The sequence below is a fragment of the Tursiops truncatus genome, chromosome 1 (genome assembly GCF_011762595.2).
Source record: "Tursiops truncatus isolate mTurTru1 chromosome 1, mTurTru1.mat.Y, whole genome shotgun sequence".
Taxonomy (NCBI): Eukaryota; Metazoa; Chordata; class Mammalia; order Artiodactyla; family Delphinidae; genus Tursiops; species Tursiops truncatus.
In genome coordinates, this window is record NC_047034.1 from 163,699,161 (window position 1) to 163,715,848 (window position 16,688).

General features: G+C 46.2%; 1 protein-coding gene across 6 annotated transcripts in view; it reads left to right on the forward strand.

Annotated features, from left to right (window-relative positions):
- Positions 1–15,296, forward strand: part of PAFAH2 (platelet activating factor acetylhydrolase 2) — a 54,980-nt gene extending 39,684 nt beyond the window's left edge. For 4 of the 6 annotated variants that reach the window (XM_073793838.1, XM_073793835.1, XM_033840650.2 and 1 more), the window contains exon 11: positions 14,822–15,296. In XM_073793838.1, coding sequence (XP_073649939.1) covers positions 14,822–14,955 — 134 coding nt within the window. In that variant the 3' untranslated portion in view covers positions 14,956–15,296. Of the gene's footprint in view, positions 1–2,351; positions 4,880–14,821 lie in introns of those variants that run through there. The other 2 variants (XM_033840664.2, XM_073793825.1) reach the window with 1 other exon arrangement.
- The last annotated feature ends 1,392 nt before the right edge of the window (positions 15,297–16,688 follow it).

The following is a 16,688-nucleotide window of genomic DNA, read 5'->3' on the forward strand; positions in this document are numbered from 1 at the left end:
CCCATTCTTTTCTCTTACACCTCCCATCTAATCCCTCAGAGAATCCTATTGGCTCTACCTTCAAAATACAAACGGAAAGTAATCACTTGGGACTTCCCTGGTGGCGCAGTGGTTAAGAATCTGCCTGTCAATGCAGGGGACACGGGTTTGAGCCCCGGTCCGGGAAGATCCCACATGCCGCAGAGCAACTAAGCCTGCACGCCGCAACTACTGAACCTGTGATCTAGAGCCTGTGAGCCACAACTACTGAGCCTGTGCTCTAGCACCCACGAGCCACAACTACTGAGCCCACGTGCCACAACTACTGAAGCCTGCGTGCCTAGAGCCCGTGCTCCGCAACAAGAGAAGCCACCGCAATGAGAAGCCCGCGCACCACAATGAAGAGTAGCCCCCACTCGCCACAGCTAGAGAAAGCCCACGCGCAGCAATGAAGACCCAATGCAGCCAAAAATGAATAAATAAATTTATTTTAAAAAAAGAAAGTAATCACTGGTCACCACCCCAATTACCATCCTGTCCAACTCTTCTCTCACTTAAATCACTCTAAGAGTTTCCTAACTGATCTCCCTACCGCCACCCTACACAGTCCTTTCTCAATGAAGCAGCCAGAGTGATCATTTCAGAAAGGAAGCCAGATCTTGTCACTCCGCTGTTCAGGATCCTCCAGTGGCTCCCATTTCTCTGAGAGACAAAGCCAACACCCAGCGTCCCTCCTGCGGCTGCTCCCCGGGCCTACTTCACTGTCGCTGCACAAGCCTCCACACCCCAGGCACACTCCCGCTTCACACCTTTGCACTGCTGTTCCTGCTGCCTCAAATGTTCTTCCCGTGTAGTCTCATGGCTCACTCCCACCTCCCCATTTTTGCTCAAATCTCACCTTCCTAGTGAGACTCATGTTGACATCCCTCTTTAAAATATTGTACTGGGACTTCCCTGGTGGCACAGTGGTTAAGAATCTGCCTGCCAATGAAAGGGACACGGGTTTGAGCCCTGGTCCGGGAAGATCCCACATGCCGCGGAGCAACCAAACCCGTGTGCCACAACTACTGAGCCCGCGTGCCGCAACTACTGAAGCCCACACACCTAGAGCCCATGCTCTGCAACAAGAGAAGCCACTTCAATGAGAAGCCCACGCACCACAATGAAGAGTAGCCCCCGCTCGCCGCAACTAGAGAAAGCCCACGCGCAGCAATGAAGACCCAACACAGCCAAAAATAAATAAATAAATAAATTTATTAAAAAACACAAAAAACAACCCAAAAAACCATTGTACTGTCCCTTCCTCCTGTCACCCCCATCTCCCAGCCACCAGCACTGCTTCTGTCTGGCTCTCATTTTTGCCACAGCGCAGCTCACCTTTTCATATCCTGTGTAGGTTGTTTTGTTTGTTGTTATCTCTGCCTCCTAGACTGTGAGCTCTGAGAGGATGAGCGTTTCTATTTGTCTGTGGCTGTATTTTTGGCACCAAGAACAAACCGTGGCACATAGTGGTGTGCTCGGTAATTTTTGTATTAATGAATATGTCGCTCTGTTTGCCGAGGACCTGTTCCATGCCAGGTTCTTGGCAGGGCCCTGGGGATCTGAAGCTGAAGGAGAGTGGTCGCTGCCTTCTGTCCCAGGTTTTTTGTTTGTTTTGAACAAAAACACCATTTGCCTGCTCAGCTGTGTCCTACTCCCTCAGCCTGCGGCCTTGGACCCTTTCTGACTGTTCTCGCCAAGTCATTAGATCCATCTGCCCGTGGTCCCAGGGCCCTCTCTTGAATTGTACCCGGTGTTATGCTGCTTCATGATGTTGCTGTCCTATGCCCTTCACTGACATGGCCCCGCTTCCACATTCACTGGTTGGCGTGTGAAGGATCTGTTCTTGCTCAGCAATATCCATGGGCTTGGAAGTGGGCTTTCCACTTTCTCACCCTTTCTGACCGGGGTTTGAATTCTGTCTCTACCACTCACCATCTGTAATGGCTTTGGACAAATCAGGTAGCTTCACCGAGGCTCAGTTTCCTCAACTGTGAAATAGGGCCAATATGGTACTTAACACATAGGGATATTATGAAAATTAAATGAAACAATGCATGTTTAGCAAAGTTCCTGGAATGAGTTATCCTTCAATAAGTGCTACCTTCTGTTATTATTATCGTTACTGAGTTGTTATGGGTTAAGCAAGTCATTTATGAAGCACCTGTATGAATAGTAGTTGTCATTATTTCTTCCACCATCACAGCCACCGTAACCAGTCCTTTTAGTATCCCAGGTGCTCCTCTCTCTAGTATGACCCACTAAATCCATGGTAGCTACTCTTTGATCTAACCTTACAACCGTTTACCTAACCTGGATTTTTTCTCATTCAGACCTGAACGAGGACTATGACCAATGGAACAACCTCATTGAAGGCATTGGACCATCACTAACCCCAGGGGCCCCACAGCATCTGTCCAGCCTGTAGGCACAACGGGTCATTTGTGAAAGGTCACTGAGCTGAGTTCCCATTGGGGGCCTGCCCAGGGACACCTGTGTCCTCCTACCAGGAGGTGGTCATCATGACCCTTCTGCACAGATTGAGATGATGTAATCACACTGCTGATTGGATAACCGGGTACTTGGATCTTGGACTTGTTGATTGTAAACTCATGTTGGGACTTGGGTCACTCACTGATTGGCAAACTGACTTTCTGGGGACTGAGCCCTGATGGTGTGGGGAACAAGCAGTGGGACGGGGCAAGGGAGGACCCAAGCCCCAGGCTGAGCACTGTGAACGCTGTTAACCCAGCCAGCTGACTCCCTCATCTTGGGCCAGTGTGGCTTCTGCAGTGGAAGAAATGGAGCCAAAGGATGGAGGGATAATTCCCACTGTCTGGACCTCTAGCCCAACCTGCTGCTATTTCTTCCTCCCCCTCCCCCTTCTCCCTCCCCAGTGTTGCTTGGTGAGTTCTAAACACTTTAGGTAGCTTTCTAGGATATGGACCACCATCAGATTTTCTGTTTATTTTCAAGCCTTCTCACTGCATGAAACATAGTCTCAGGCATTTAGTCAGGATGAAGTTATACTTGTGAGCCCGTGGAAGGGGCAGACAGCATTGTCCTGATAGCATAAGGAGAGAGGCTGAGGGACAACGGGTACCTCAGAAGCTCTGAATGTCTTAGAGTTTTGCTGAAAATGTAGCTTGACAGGAAACAACAGACGTAGGTTGGGGTGGAGAAGGGAGAATAACGTTGTTAAGTAGCCATTTGATCGGGCCTTCACCACAAAAGTGAGGGAGTTTGGTCGGTTCGAATTCAGGAAGCCTTCCCTAGAGAGAAGTCTTAGGAACACTTTGGTCTTGCCTCTTACCTCAGATATCGTGAGCCTCCAACTTGCTCAGAATCAGGGTGCTGTAGTTGTCTTCTGGCTCTGAGGCCTTAGTCTCAAATTTAAGTCAAGATATAGGTTGAGTTTCCATTCTGTTCCATTTTTAATATGAATGATATTAATACTCATGTTTGCCTAATGATATGTTTGCCTAGAATATTTTCTGTATTTAAACTGCATTGCAGCAAGATGGGGAGCCATCTGGAAGTAACTTTTCCTTCTGTCTTTCTTTGATTGCTTACCACTTGTACCCATGCGGAAAAAAACTTCGAAAGGAAAGGAAGTCTTCCTAGTGATCTAGTTCAAAGCTGTCTGGGAACATCAACCTGAAACACCCCTCTCCACTACTCTAGACCTCTCACCTTGGCCCAAGTAGGGCACCCCAGAGGAAGCAAGAGCAAGAGGAAATGTGTCTCTATGCAACAGGGCCAAGGTCAGTGTCACCAAAGCAAGCTGGGACTGTCTCCCGTCTCTCAACAGCTATTCTTTCTCAGAGGTGAAACACCAGATCCATTGAGGCTGTGGACCTGCCTGGGGAGGATCTGTGGGTTCCAGTGAGACATAGCATAAGGAGAATATCGTTAAAGCCCTGGCTCTAGAGTTCTATGGCGTGGTTTTGAGTCCAGGTTCACCACTGCTAGCTGGGTAAATTTGAGCAAATTATGTTCTCTTTTTAGTCTCAGTTCCTGCATTTCTAAAATGAGGATCTGCATTCTGAATAGTTAGGAGGATTAAGTGAAAAGATGTATAACCCATGGATTATTTAAAAGTATGATTCCTACTTTCCAAACATGTGAGATCTTCCTAGTTACCCTATGGCTGTTGTTTTCTAGCTTAACTGCTTTTGGTCAGAGAAAATGACCCACGTGGTTTTCATCCTGAGACTTGCTTGTTGCCTCAGTGTGAGGTCAATTTTGTAAATGTTCCATGTATACTTCATAAGGCTGTACATTCTCAAGTTGTTGCCTCGCTGTTTTTACTCAAGAACACCTTATGGATTTCCATCTATGAGAGCACATACAGATATATTGGAGGGCCTTTTAACCCCTAGACAGGGACCAGAGCCCCTCAGCAATCACAGAACCAGTAGAAGCCATCCCTTGTGCCTGGGGCTGGTTCTGCAGACGCTGAGAAGTCAGTTCTGACAGCATTAGAGCGTGAGACCCAACTTCTACCTTAGACCCATAAATAATGCAGATATATTTTGTGAAGACCTGGACCCTTCCTAGAGAAAGAAGTTGTTCGGAAACTGGATCCATCTCCTCTATTCAGTTCATGTTCTGGTAATGACTCGTTTATCTGATGTCATTGGAGTAGGTGAATTTTCCTCACTGAAAATTATCCTTTAAGTCACACAATATTATATTGACTATAATATTGAGGGGTAATTTACCAAAAAGATAATGCACACACTTCTTAATGTGATCTGACCTCATTTAACTTTTTAGACTGTTTCAATCAGGATAGATTCAATTATACAGTAGTAACAAACAATCCCAAAAAGCAATAAAAATTTATTTCTTGCCTGTGCTTCTTGTCCTCTGTGGGTCAGCTCGAGACTCTCCTCTGCATCATTTTTTTTTTTTTTTTTTTTTTTTGCGGTATGCAGGCCTCTCACTGCTGTGGCCTCACCCGCTGCAGAGCACAGGCTCTGGATGCGCAGCCCCAGCGGCCACGGCCCACGGGCCCAGCCTCTCCGCGGCATGTGGGATCCTCCCGTACCGGGGCACGAACCCGCGTCCCCTGCAAAGGCAGGCGGACTCTCAACCACCGCGCCACCAGGGAAGCCCATCCTCTGCATCATTTTTATCCTCACTTGGGGAACCAGGCTGGCAGAGCTGCCATTATCTGGAAATGTTGCCATTGGCCATGGTGGAACAGGAAGAGAACATGGTGAAGCACCCACTTAGCCCTTAAAGCTCCTGCCCAGAAGTGACCCTCATTATTTCCATTCACATTTCATTGGCCAAAGCTAATCATCTGGCTGTACCTAACATTCCATACCATCCCCAGAGAACAAAAACACCTGTGACCAGGTCTCATGCCAGCGCAGTGGCGCCCTGTGATCTGTGAAGATATGGAGAGCTGTTTGCACCTACGCTGCGTGGCTCCCAGCTGCTGGTCTCTTAGTTCTTCTCATTGCTTTTCATAGTTTGTGTTGTCTCCCTTGTGGTCAGCCTGCCAGCCATTACTCTTCACTGCCTTGACTGTGCCACCCCCCAGCAGCTCTCCCTGTTCACTTCAAATTTATACTTCTGATCAGCCATGTTATTTACAACTGTCTCAAGTAAAACTAAATAGTCACTGAGAGAGGGCTTTAGGGACGTTCCTGCAACTAGAATGCACTGCCTTTAGTGCTTAGACTTTGTAATCCTTCCTTTGACTGCTCAGAGGGGGTATCACAGGCCTTTGGTCTTTTGTCCAGTTTTTTGTTAGCTTCCAGGGAATCAAAGGGCACCAGTTAAATGGCCTTTTAAATAAGCAAGGTAATCCTGCATATTAATTGACATGTGCTGATAAATTGCATTCTAGTGAATCCTTTCCGAAAGCAAAGAAGATGTCTTGGGTTTCTTTTGCATCTTCTTGTTCCCCATCCTGTTATAGGACCGTACCTGTGGAGGCATCCTAATGGTATAGGTATATTGTGAAGTTTCTGTGCACAGAGTGGTGTGTCAGTTAGGAAGGATGGTAAGTAAATACAGGATGGGATGAAATTCCTCATCCCTCCCACTTCCTGGACGTGTCAGGCTAAGACTGATTGGGTTCTTGTTATGCTCTCAGCACTCCCCAAGCCCCTTGCCAGCATGTGTCCTGATACAGCTCCCCTGCTTGCCCTTCTTCAAGAAGACTACTGGGCTCTTGAAATGTCAATTGATGGATTCCAACTCTATGTCTTGGCCTTGTGGGGAACCTTCGTCTGCCCCCTTTTTCTTCTGGGGCACCACTTACCCCTGGGCCTGCAAAGTGACAGAGGGACAGGAGAGGCCCATACTCTGTACATGGGATGTAGGAAGACAGTAGGAAGCTCACTTCTGTCCCATCACAGCCAGATGCAGAGGCGAAATGTCCCTGGCCATAGCTGCATGGAAAACGGTGTTATCATCATCGTAATAGCCAACATTTATTGGGCCCTTACTGTGTGTCCCAGACTGTGCTCAGAGCTTTACATGCATCATCTCATTTGCTGTTCACAGTAAGCCCATGAGGTCAGGTGGTATTAGCCTCATTTTATGTATGAGGAAACAGAGCCATAGAGAAGTGATTTGATCAAGCTCTCACCAGAAGGAATTTGGCAAAACTGGAATTTAGGCATCAAAATCCAAGCTCTTAATCACTGGGCCATATGGCCTAATAGATACACTTGGTTTTGCACCTTCCCCATCTCTTTAAACTGTCAGGTTCTGGACTTCCCTGTTGGTGCAGTGGTTAAGAATCTGCCTGCCAATGCAAGGGACACGGGTTGGAGCCCTGGTCTGGGAAGATCCCACATGCCGCGGAGCAACTAAACCCGTGTGCCACAATTACTGAGCCTGCACTTTAGAGCCGGCAAGCCACAACTACTGAGCCTGCATGCCACCACTACTGAAGCCCGCACACCTAGAGCCCATGTTCCGCAACAAAAGAAGCCATCGCAATGAGAAGTCCACGCACCACAACGAAGAGTAGCCCCCGCTCGCCGCAACTAGAGAAAGCCTGCATGCAGCAACGAAGACCCAATGCAACCAAAATTAAATATAGATAAATAAATAAATTTACAGAAAAAATAAACTGTTAAGTTCTGAGGAGTGTAATTTCATGAGATTGAATCAAGAAGGTCAAACTCTCCAGCAATTTCTATATGACTTGTATTGAGATTCAGCAATATCCTTAGTGCTACTGAGAGGTGGGTTTGGGGGAGAGAACTGAGCTTTGCCGAGGACTGTGGGCCAGGTGCTCTGCTGATTTGCCAGATGAGGAAAACAGTTCAGGGATGAAGAACAAGGTCAGAAATCAGACAACTCCACCGCTATTAGCCCTGTGACTCTATGCTAATTTGTTCGTTTTTATGAGCTTCAACTTCCTCATGTGTAAAATGGGAATTCTGGTAGTATTTACCTCTTAGGGTTGTTGTAATAATTGAATGAAATAATTCATGTTAAGCGCTTAGCACAGTGTCTATATTAAGGGCTTAATAATTAGCCATCACTAGTATTGTTTTTTTTTTTTTTTTTCTCACGGGCCCAGCTGCTCCACGGCATGTGGGATCTTCCCGGACCGGGGCACGAACCCGTGTCCCCTGCATCGGCAGGCGGACTCTCAACCACTGCGCCACCAGGGAAGCCCCACTAGTATTGTTTTATTTGGTCCTCCTTACATACCCATAAGGTTAGGTATAATCTGCCCTTGTGCTGAATGGCCCCAAATGGTCTCGGTCTAATTCCTATTCCAGCTTCTCCAGTTTCAGTGAGCTTCCTCACATGAAGCTTGCTAACTGCCACTCAGCTACTACTGTCGTGGGAAGGTGGAGCTAGATGGAGAGAGACAGTTTTTCCATTCTTTTCGCTCTGATCTCCCTGCTCCTCACATCAAAAAATGAAAATCCACACCACAGTTCTAGCTGTGCAAGTTCTCTTCACCACCAGGGAGAGGCTACACTCCTAGGTTCTGGTTTGGGTTTTAATTTCACACCCTATCATCCGAACACACACATCTAAGCACCAGATGTAAACCGAAGGTCCTGAAATGTTGAGTGGGAGACTCAGAGAAGGTCTGTGTAGAAGTTGGCCAAAGGGACGAGGACCTGGGGATAGGGAGTTTGTTGTAGAGGCTAGTTTATGAATTTTTGTCTGCTGCCTTTGAGTCTGAGGTCAGGGGGTTAAAGTGCCCCGTGACCTCCTCAGGAGAAACTCCTAGGCCTGAGAATGGCCTGTGAATGACCTCTGCACAGCTCTCTCCCTCGCTGCCATATCCGATTCCTGTGAAGTCCTCTTGTTTCTTCCCTCGCCATGGTGCTCACGCCCAGCCATCCTTTCCATTTCACTTGAGTTTAGTCCCTCCATCAACTCACCCTGGAATAATTTTTACAGCCTCCTGGACTCGAACCTCTCTTTTCCCTTGCATTCTGCCGCCAGATCTGCTTGACACACCATTTTTTTTTTTTTTTTTGCGGTACGTGGGCCTCTCACTGTTGTGCCCTCTCACGTTGCGGAGCACAGGCTCCGGACATGCAGGCTCAGCGGCCATGGCTCATGAGCCCAGCCGCTCTGCGGCACGTAGGATCTTCCCGGACCAGGGCACGAACCCACGTCCCCTGCATCGGCAGGCGGACTCTCAACCACTGCACCACCAGGGAAGCCCGACACACCATTTTTATAACAAAATACCGGGCTGGAAGTGTGGTCTAACAGAAAGATGACCAAACTAGTTGTCTGGCGCCCCGGGTTCTTATCTTGACTCTCTCCCTGTCCCTCACTCTGTGACCTGTGTGTATGCTTTCGTCTCATGACTTCAGCTTCCCTATCTGCCAGCTGGGATATGGGGTGGTGGTCGAGTCTCCGTCACCGAGTTGTCAAGAATCTACAAGATTCCCTTTCCTCTGTAGAATTGCATCTGTGCCCCTTGCTGTCTGTTCTCGCCTCACCTCTCCTGTCCTCTGCTTCTTTACCATGCATTTTTCTTTTTCCCCTTAATATGCCCACCCATCCCCCAAACAAACATGCATGCCCTTTCTCGTGATGTTTTTATGCTTGCGGGGCCTCCCAGCCTTGTTTCTGTGCATCCAAACACCACGATTCGTTTAGGCCCATTTCGAGTTCCACCTTATCTACGAGAGCCTTCTTGATTGGATTCAGCTAACATTTGATCTCTTGGCCTCCTGCTCCCCAAGAGACATAGATTCTGTGCCATATTTAGTATTTCACTTTATTACATTATTCCAGGAGCAGGACCCATCTGTTGGATGGGAAAAGCATCCTCTTGTTGACTGACATGGGGAGCAGAGATTGCTGTCCCCTCCCCACATGCCCCCATCAGCAGGCTTCTTGTTCCCCAGCCAGACTTGGGAGCAGCTGGTGTTCGTCCAGCCCTCAGATGTCTCCAGCTGCTCCTGCTTCCTTTTTTTTTTTTTTTTGGTTTTCCCAGATCCCAGCTGTGGGGCCCAGGGCAGAGCCCGTGACAGAGCGGCCAAGGGCAGGTGGAGTAAACTGAGATCCATGGACATGTAGCATTTGAGAGTTAAAAAGAGGGCAAAACTGAGCACAAATCCCACCAGTGTTGAACGAAGGAAAGTAGTTTGCCAGCTTATTTTTCCCATCTTGCTTTCATCTAAAAAAAGAAGCTGCTCAGAAATACAGTCCTCAGCCTGCTAAACCAGATGGTCCCTAGATGCTCAGCCTGCCAAGTGTGCATGTATAATTATTCATTTTCATGGAATCACACCCAGGTCTGAATTCAGACACTGACACTTTCTTTTGCCATTTGATCTAGAGCCAGTGAACCCTTCTGAGCCTTTCTTTCTTTTTCTGTAAAATGGGGTCACTAGGGTCTGCCTTGCCCACCTTGGGATTTTTTGGGGGGAAAGGGTTTCAATATAAAATGTAAGAGCGCTTTGTAATTGACAAAGCACTAGACAAGTATATGTTGCTGTTCATAATTAAAGGGCCATATTTTGTTTTTGCCATAGCGTGCTACTACTTAATAAGCACTTGTTCTGTGCCAGATACTGTGCTAAGTGTTTTACCTACCTTGTGGCATTTAACCCTAACAACATTCCTGGAAAGAAGTGCATGTTGCCCATACAACAGATCAGGAGAGTGAGGTTCGCAAAGATTTGCTAGTCCAGCCATAGTCACTGGGCATGTATGTAAGTGCTGGAGCCAGGAACCTAAACTTTTGGGTTCCAAAAGCAGTGCTCTTAATTCCTGTTCATTCCTATCTAACAAAAAGAAAGCAGTTCTTTACCCTATGGAAGCTAAATTACCCCACAGTTTGATCTCCAGTAAATGTCCTAAGCAGTTGGGTCATGCAAAGAGTCATTCCTGTTGAAGACCTGACTGAGTCCTAACAGTATACCTTGAGTTGCTTTTCTAGCAGTAGAGGTAGCCTGGTTCCATCCATCCATCCATCTACTCATATAAAGTTAACAGTTCAGGTAACATATCTATTAGTACTGTACTCTATAAACAATGGAGCCAACAGCTGGCAGAAAAAAAATTTTAAGTCTCTAACCCACATATTGTAGATTCATGATTTTCAGCTCTAGATGCACATCAGAATCACTTTGGAACTATATAAAAGTACAGATGCCCTGGCATGTCTCCAGAGACTCAGAGAAGCTCATTCAGAAGGAATAATGTGGGGACCAGGGGTGTGTGTGTGTGTGTGTGTGTGTGTGTGTGTGTGAGATAAACTCCAGGGGTATTTCTGATATGCAAGGGTTTTGAAAACCCTTGCTATGGTTGAACACTATTAGCCTATTTTACCTTCATTTATGGATCAGGAGTAATCGCTAGCTGGAAATATAGAATCATTAAATTTTAGAATTGGAAGAACCCTTACATCTTTTGGTCCAAGAGGAAACCAAATCTCAGAAAAATTCATCAGCTAGTTGCCAGACTTTAAAATCCAGATCTTTTGACTCCTGTCTAGTGCTTTAGGTACATCCATGGGTAACAGGGTTTTGTCGAATTATTAAGAAAATCCTCAGGACCCATTCACCATGGCATCCATGATTTCCAGCCACCAAACCTTGGAGTTTTTGTAGGGAAGGAGCCTGGACTAGACTCAAATGGCCGTTCTCATATGTGTTCATTCATTCTATAAGTGCTTACTGAAGCCTGCATTATGGCTGGCCCTGTCCTCCTGGAACTGGATCTAGAGGGCAAGAAAGGCAAGTCATAGGAGGGCCCCATGTGATGAGTGCTATAATAGGGAGTGTATCAGGCTCAGAAGTGGCACACGGTGTTCGATTCAACTTCAGCAGAGGAGAGGCTAAAAAGTCTTCACAGAGTATCATATACTTGAACTTGTCATTTGTATTAGTTATCTATTGCTGTATAATAAATTACCCCCAAATTTAGCAGCTTAGAACAGCAAACATTATCTCACACTTTATGGCTCAGGAATTCTAGAATGGCTTAGCTGAGTGGTTCTGGCTTAAGATCTCTCATGAGGTTGCAGTCAAGATGTCAGCTGGGATTTCTGTCGTCTGAAGGCTTGACTAGGATTGGAGGATCCACTTCCAAGCTGGCTCACTCACATGGCTGTTGGCAGGAGGCCTCAGTTCCTTACCACGTGAAGCTCTCCATAGGGCCGCCGAAGACATGGCAGCTGGCTTCTCCCAGAGCAAGTGATCCAAGAGAGGATAAGGTGGAAGCTGCAATGTCTTTTATGACCTATCCTTGGAAGTCATACTCCATCATATCCACACAGGTCAGGCCTATTCAGTGTGGGAGGGGACCACACAAGGGCATGAATACAACCAGGTGGGGATTATTGGGGGCCATCTTGGAGGCTGGCTGCCTTTTTGTTGAAGACGAATGGAGTTTTCCAGATAGATGAGGGAGAAGAAAGGCCTTCCAGGCAGAGGAAATAACATGTAAAGGCACAGAAATGTAAACATTAGAGCAGAGCATGGTCAGGACATCGTAATTGGCTTGGAGAAAACAGGTGAGAAATAGGGATATAGGGGCGCTTACTGAAGACATCAAAGAAGGCCTTCTATGCCAAGTGAAGGAGTTAGGCCTTTATCAGGTAGACCAGTGGTTTTCAAATGTTTCTGCATATTGGAATCACGTGAGGAAATTTTAAAACTTCCAATGCCAAAGCTGCACCCGTATCAATTAAATAAGAATCTCTGGGAGTGGACCTGGACACCAGCAGTTTTTAAAGTTTCTCACTTGATTCCAATATGCAGCCAAGGTTGAGAAGCAGTGCAACCTCTGCTCACCTAGGAAAAGAAACTAGAAAGAACTAGAAAGAACTAGAAAGGCCCTGTCATCAGTACTCACCCCCTCACTCAGGTATTGTACGTTTCATCATCTCTGCCAACAAGTAAGCAGAAATATCTAAACTTTAGCAGCCCCGAGTAAGTTCTCGGCATCCTAAATTGCCTGTTATTTATAAACTTCCAAACCTAATGTCGATGCCAATGTTCTTAGATTAACATAAGCACTCTAGAGGGGTTTTTTTTCTCCCCACTTAACATTGTGTCATATATGCATTTCTGCATGGTCCTCACATCCAACAGTCTGAGGCAGTAGCGTGTAAAGGTTAGGGGCATGGCCCTCCGAGTCGGATGGACCTCTGGGTTTGAGTCCTGAGGACATCACTTATCCACTTGTTGGGTGACTTAGCCTCTCCAGGCTTCAGTTAACGCATCTGAAAGATGGTGATAACGCCTACCTCAAAAGATACTTGAGGATGTTAAATGAGATCATGTGTGTCAAGACCTCTGCCTCGTGCCTGGCATGTAGTTAGTGTTTAATAAATGTTTGTTATTATTCAGCATTCCAAATGGCGTCTTAACACTCTGTTGCATCAACTCTCCCCCGCCTCCCCTCCCCCTCCCCGAGTCTGCTTAGCAGTTCTCTCCGTTGCCAGGGTATTTGAGCCATTTCTAGTTGTTTTTAGCTATAATATTATACATTTCTTTGTAGAAGTTGGTGGGGTGTTTTTTTAAAGTTATTTCCCTAACTTATTAGGTGTGGAATCTGAAGATTGGAGAGGTAAAGTGACTTGTCAAACAAAGGGCATACTGCTTTTTAGTGGCAGAGCTAGGACTAGGGACCAGGTCCCAGACACCCTGAGTCTTAACCGTTTGTTCTTTCTACCCTGCCACCCAGCCCCCATACTCACTGGAGACTTGAAGCCTGGCCCTTCTTGACTTCTCTTCTCCAGGCTGAATGAGTCAGATGTCCCATTGTATCCTCTGACACCTCCTCTCCCACCCTTTCATCATCTTAGAGGTCCCTCATCATCCCAGTATAATTGGAGCAGCGTCTCTGCTCATCCCCTGGGGAGTGGGAGCAGACGATGACTAATGCTTTGGAGACCCGGACTCCTCTCTCGGCCCTTCTGGATCTCTGTTGGTTGATGTTGTGCCGTCAGATGGGGATGGGGATCCTGTCTGATTCAGACACACCCCTCCCTCCTACCTGGACTGCTGTCTGACTTCACCAAACCCACCTTCTCAGAACAGTAGAGTTTAAAGGGACCAGAGAGACCATTCTCTATCCCAGCCCCTGTTATTTTAAAAAGTGAAGAAACTGAGGCTCAGCGATACAGGTTGATCAGTAGCAGATCTGGGACTGGAACCCGAGCCTCCTGACTTCCAGTGTGGTGTTGGGGAGAGGGCACTGGAGCCAGGCAGGCCGGAGTGTGAGTCCCAACTGTGTGAACTTGGGCAAGTGAGTTAAAACAATGCTCAAGTTCCTTTTCTGTAAAATGGCGATACCCAGCTTGAGGATGTTACAAGGGTTAAATGAGATAATGAATGTAGAGAATGGAGCACTGTGTTCAGCAAATGGTAGTTATTAGGTACAGCACAGTAGTTATTAGGTATTAGGATTTAGAGCTTGGGCTTTGGAATCAGAGAAACTATTCAAATCCTAGACACCCACTTATCAGCTACGTGGTCTTGGACAACTTGGTTTAAGGAGATCTTGCGTTAACAAGAGCTAGTACTTACTGAGTTTCCTTTTTCCAGGCATTATGCCAAGTGCCTTAGAGATATTATCTCATGTAACTTTCCCAACAATTTTTTGAGATAGGTAACATCAATATTCTGATTTTATGAATGAAGATACTGAGGCATGAATCAATTTATTTTCTAATTAATCTCTAGTTTGAATTCTTTTCTGCCAAACACACCCCTCTTCTCTCCCTCAGTGCCTAAGAATTTTCTCCTGCCTTTGAGCTTTGGAACAGGCTATAGTCTCTCTCTCTCTCTCTCTCTCTCTCTCTTTTTTAAATTTTATTTACTTTAGGCTGCGTTGGGTCTTCGTTGCTCTAGTTGCGGCAAGTGGAGGCTACTCTTCGTTGCGGCGTGCAGGCTTCACATTGTTGTGGAGCAAGGCTCTAGGCACGTGGGCTTCAGTAGTTGCAGCACGCAGCTCGGTAGTTGCGGCACGTGGGCTCTAGGGCGCACGGGCTTCAGTAGTTGTGGCACACGGGCTTAGTCGCTCCCTGGCATGTGGGATCTTCCCAGACCAGGGATCAAACCCGTGTTGCCTGCTTGGCAGGCAGATTTGTAACCACTGTGCCTCCAAGGAAGTCCTCAGGCTACAGTCTCTTAAATGTCACCCCCTTCTCTTCACCGAGTTCTTTTCCTCTACTCTTTCCAGCATTGCTGCTAACTCTCCTCCTCTAAGAATCCTACTCTGTAAGCCTCATACCAGCTGCCCCAGCATCTTCTCTCTCCTGTCTGCTGTCAGCTGTGGATCTATTCCTCAGGTTTGTTAGTTTTATTTTTCTTGGTATGTATCTCCTATCCAGGTCCTCGTGGTGCACTCTGGTTCCTCCTTAACACAAAGCACTTCCCACGGGACAAACGTCCCTGGCCAATGCAATGCAACCAACATCATACCTGCTTGTGTCACTGCTGGACCAGGTGCTGGGTGCTGTCCTGACCCTTGAAGCCAGGCTGACAAATCATATACTGCTCACCCCTGCTCCACAAAAGCGAGACTCGGATTTCACACCCAAAACGTGCAAGTCTGAAAACATGAGTGCTGGCAAAAATGTGGAGCATTGGACCACGCCTACCCTTCCGGTGGGACAACCACCCTGGAAATACAGAGTCGAAGATGCTCATACCCTCCCATCAGCAAGTGGTATATGTCTAAAGAAATCCTTGCTCACACATACCCGTGTACAAGGAAACACATACAAAAATGGTTCTTGCCGCATATAAATGTTTCTTCATAACAAAAGTTATTGCTTCCCAGAAAGCTCCAGCTAGAGTTTTTACAAATAATGAAAATACTGAATTTTTAAAAATCACACTTCATTAAATGTTTTATTGTGGTAAAATAGATATAACATAAAATTTACCATTTTAACCATTTTTAAGTGTACAGTTTTGTGGTATTAAGTACATTCAGGTTGTTGTGCAACCCCAAATCACGTTTTTTAATGTGCATATGTTTAAATATCTAGATGGTAGAACCTAGTAAATTAGGAAATACCTACGTTATTAACAAAACATTAAATGGCCAATATTTTCATTCACCTTAGCATTTAACTGCCTCTTTTTTCCTGTTGACATAATAGATACGTGTTGTTATTTTTTTTCTCTCTGATCCTGTGCTTCTATTTTTTCCAACTTTAAATTATGAAAAAATTCAAACAGAGAAAAGCTAAAATAAAAATACAAGGAACACCTTTAAATCCACCACCTGGATTTAATAATACGGAGGCTGTTCTCATTCTTCTTCAGTTTATGAAATGCCACCTTCATAAGTCTCTAAGGTTAGTTTCTCTCGTTCCTGTCTCCCAGTCAGGTCCATTTCGTGCTGGGATTCCTTTTCCATTTTGCCAGACTATGTGTACTTTTTTGAAATGAAGCATGAGAGGGAAACTTGTAGGACCTCAATCTTGCGTGTGCTCATTTGGCTGGGGAAAGAATTCTAGGTTCAAATTCATTGTTTCCCTCAGAACTTTGAAGACCTCACTTTTTTGTCTTCCAGCATACAGTATTGTAGGTAAGAGGTCTGATGCCAATCTAAGTCTTGGTTCTTTATTTCCAGAAACTTTGGAGGTGGACCTTTATCCTCAAAGGTCAGAAACTTCACCAGTATGTGCCTAGTTATGCATCTCTTTTTGATCGAAAGACATTTATGAATAAAGGACTTGGTTGATTGGTGTACACAGATAGCCGGTTTAGGTTTCCTCTGAAGCATGTAAGTTTTCCTTTCACAGAGGATCTCTTTCCTGAGTGGGAGGTCTGACCGTGGGCTCTGACAAGCGGGCAGGGCCTGTCAGTAAGAGGCTTCTCTTTAGGCAGTCTTGGGATCTCCGTAAGTGCCAAAATAAAGAGTGGAATAATGTGTTAGGGGTCTGTTCGTTGCAACTGACAGAAAACAGACTTGATCCAGTTTAAGCAAAAAGAATTTATCGGCTTAGGAAGTTTGAAGTGGGGTTGCTGACTGCATGGTGGCAACATGGCTGCCAGCAGCCCCAGATTCCCTTCATCCTTACGATCCATGATACTGGAGGAAGATCCTGAAGATGTTCTCTCCAGGGACCATATTGTTAGACGCCACGGAAGGAGGCTGACTCTGCTTGGATTCTGTACCCTTCTCTTGGACCAGTCACTGTGGACAGGAGTTAGGTACCGAAATTGGCCAGGCCTGAGCCGTGG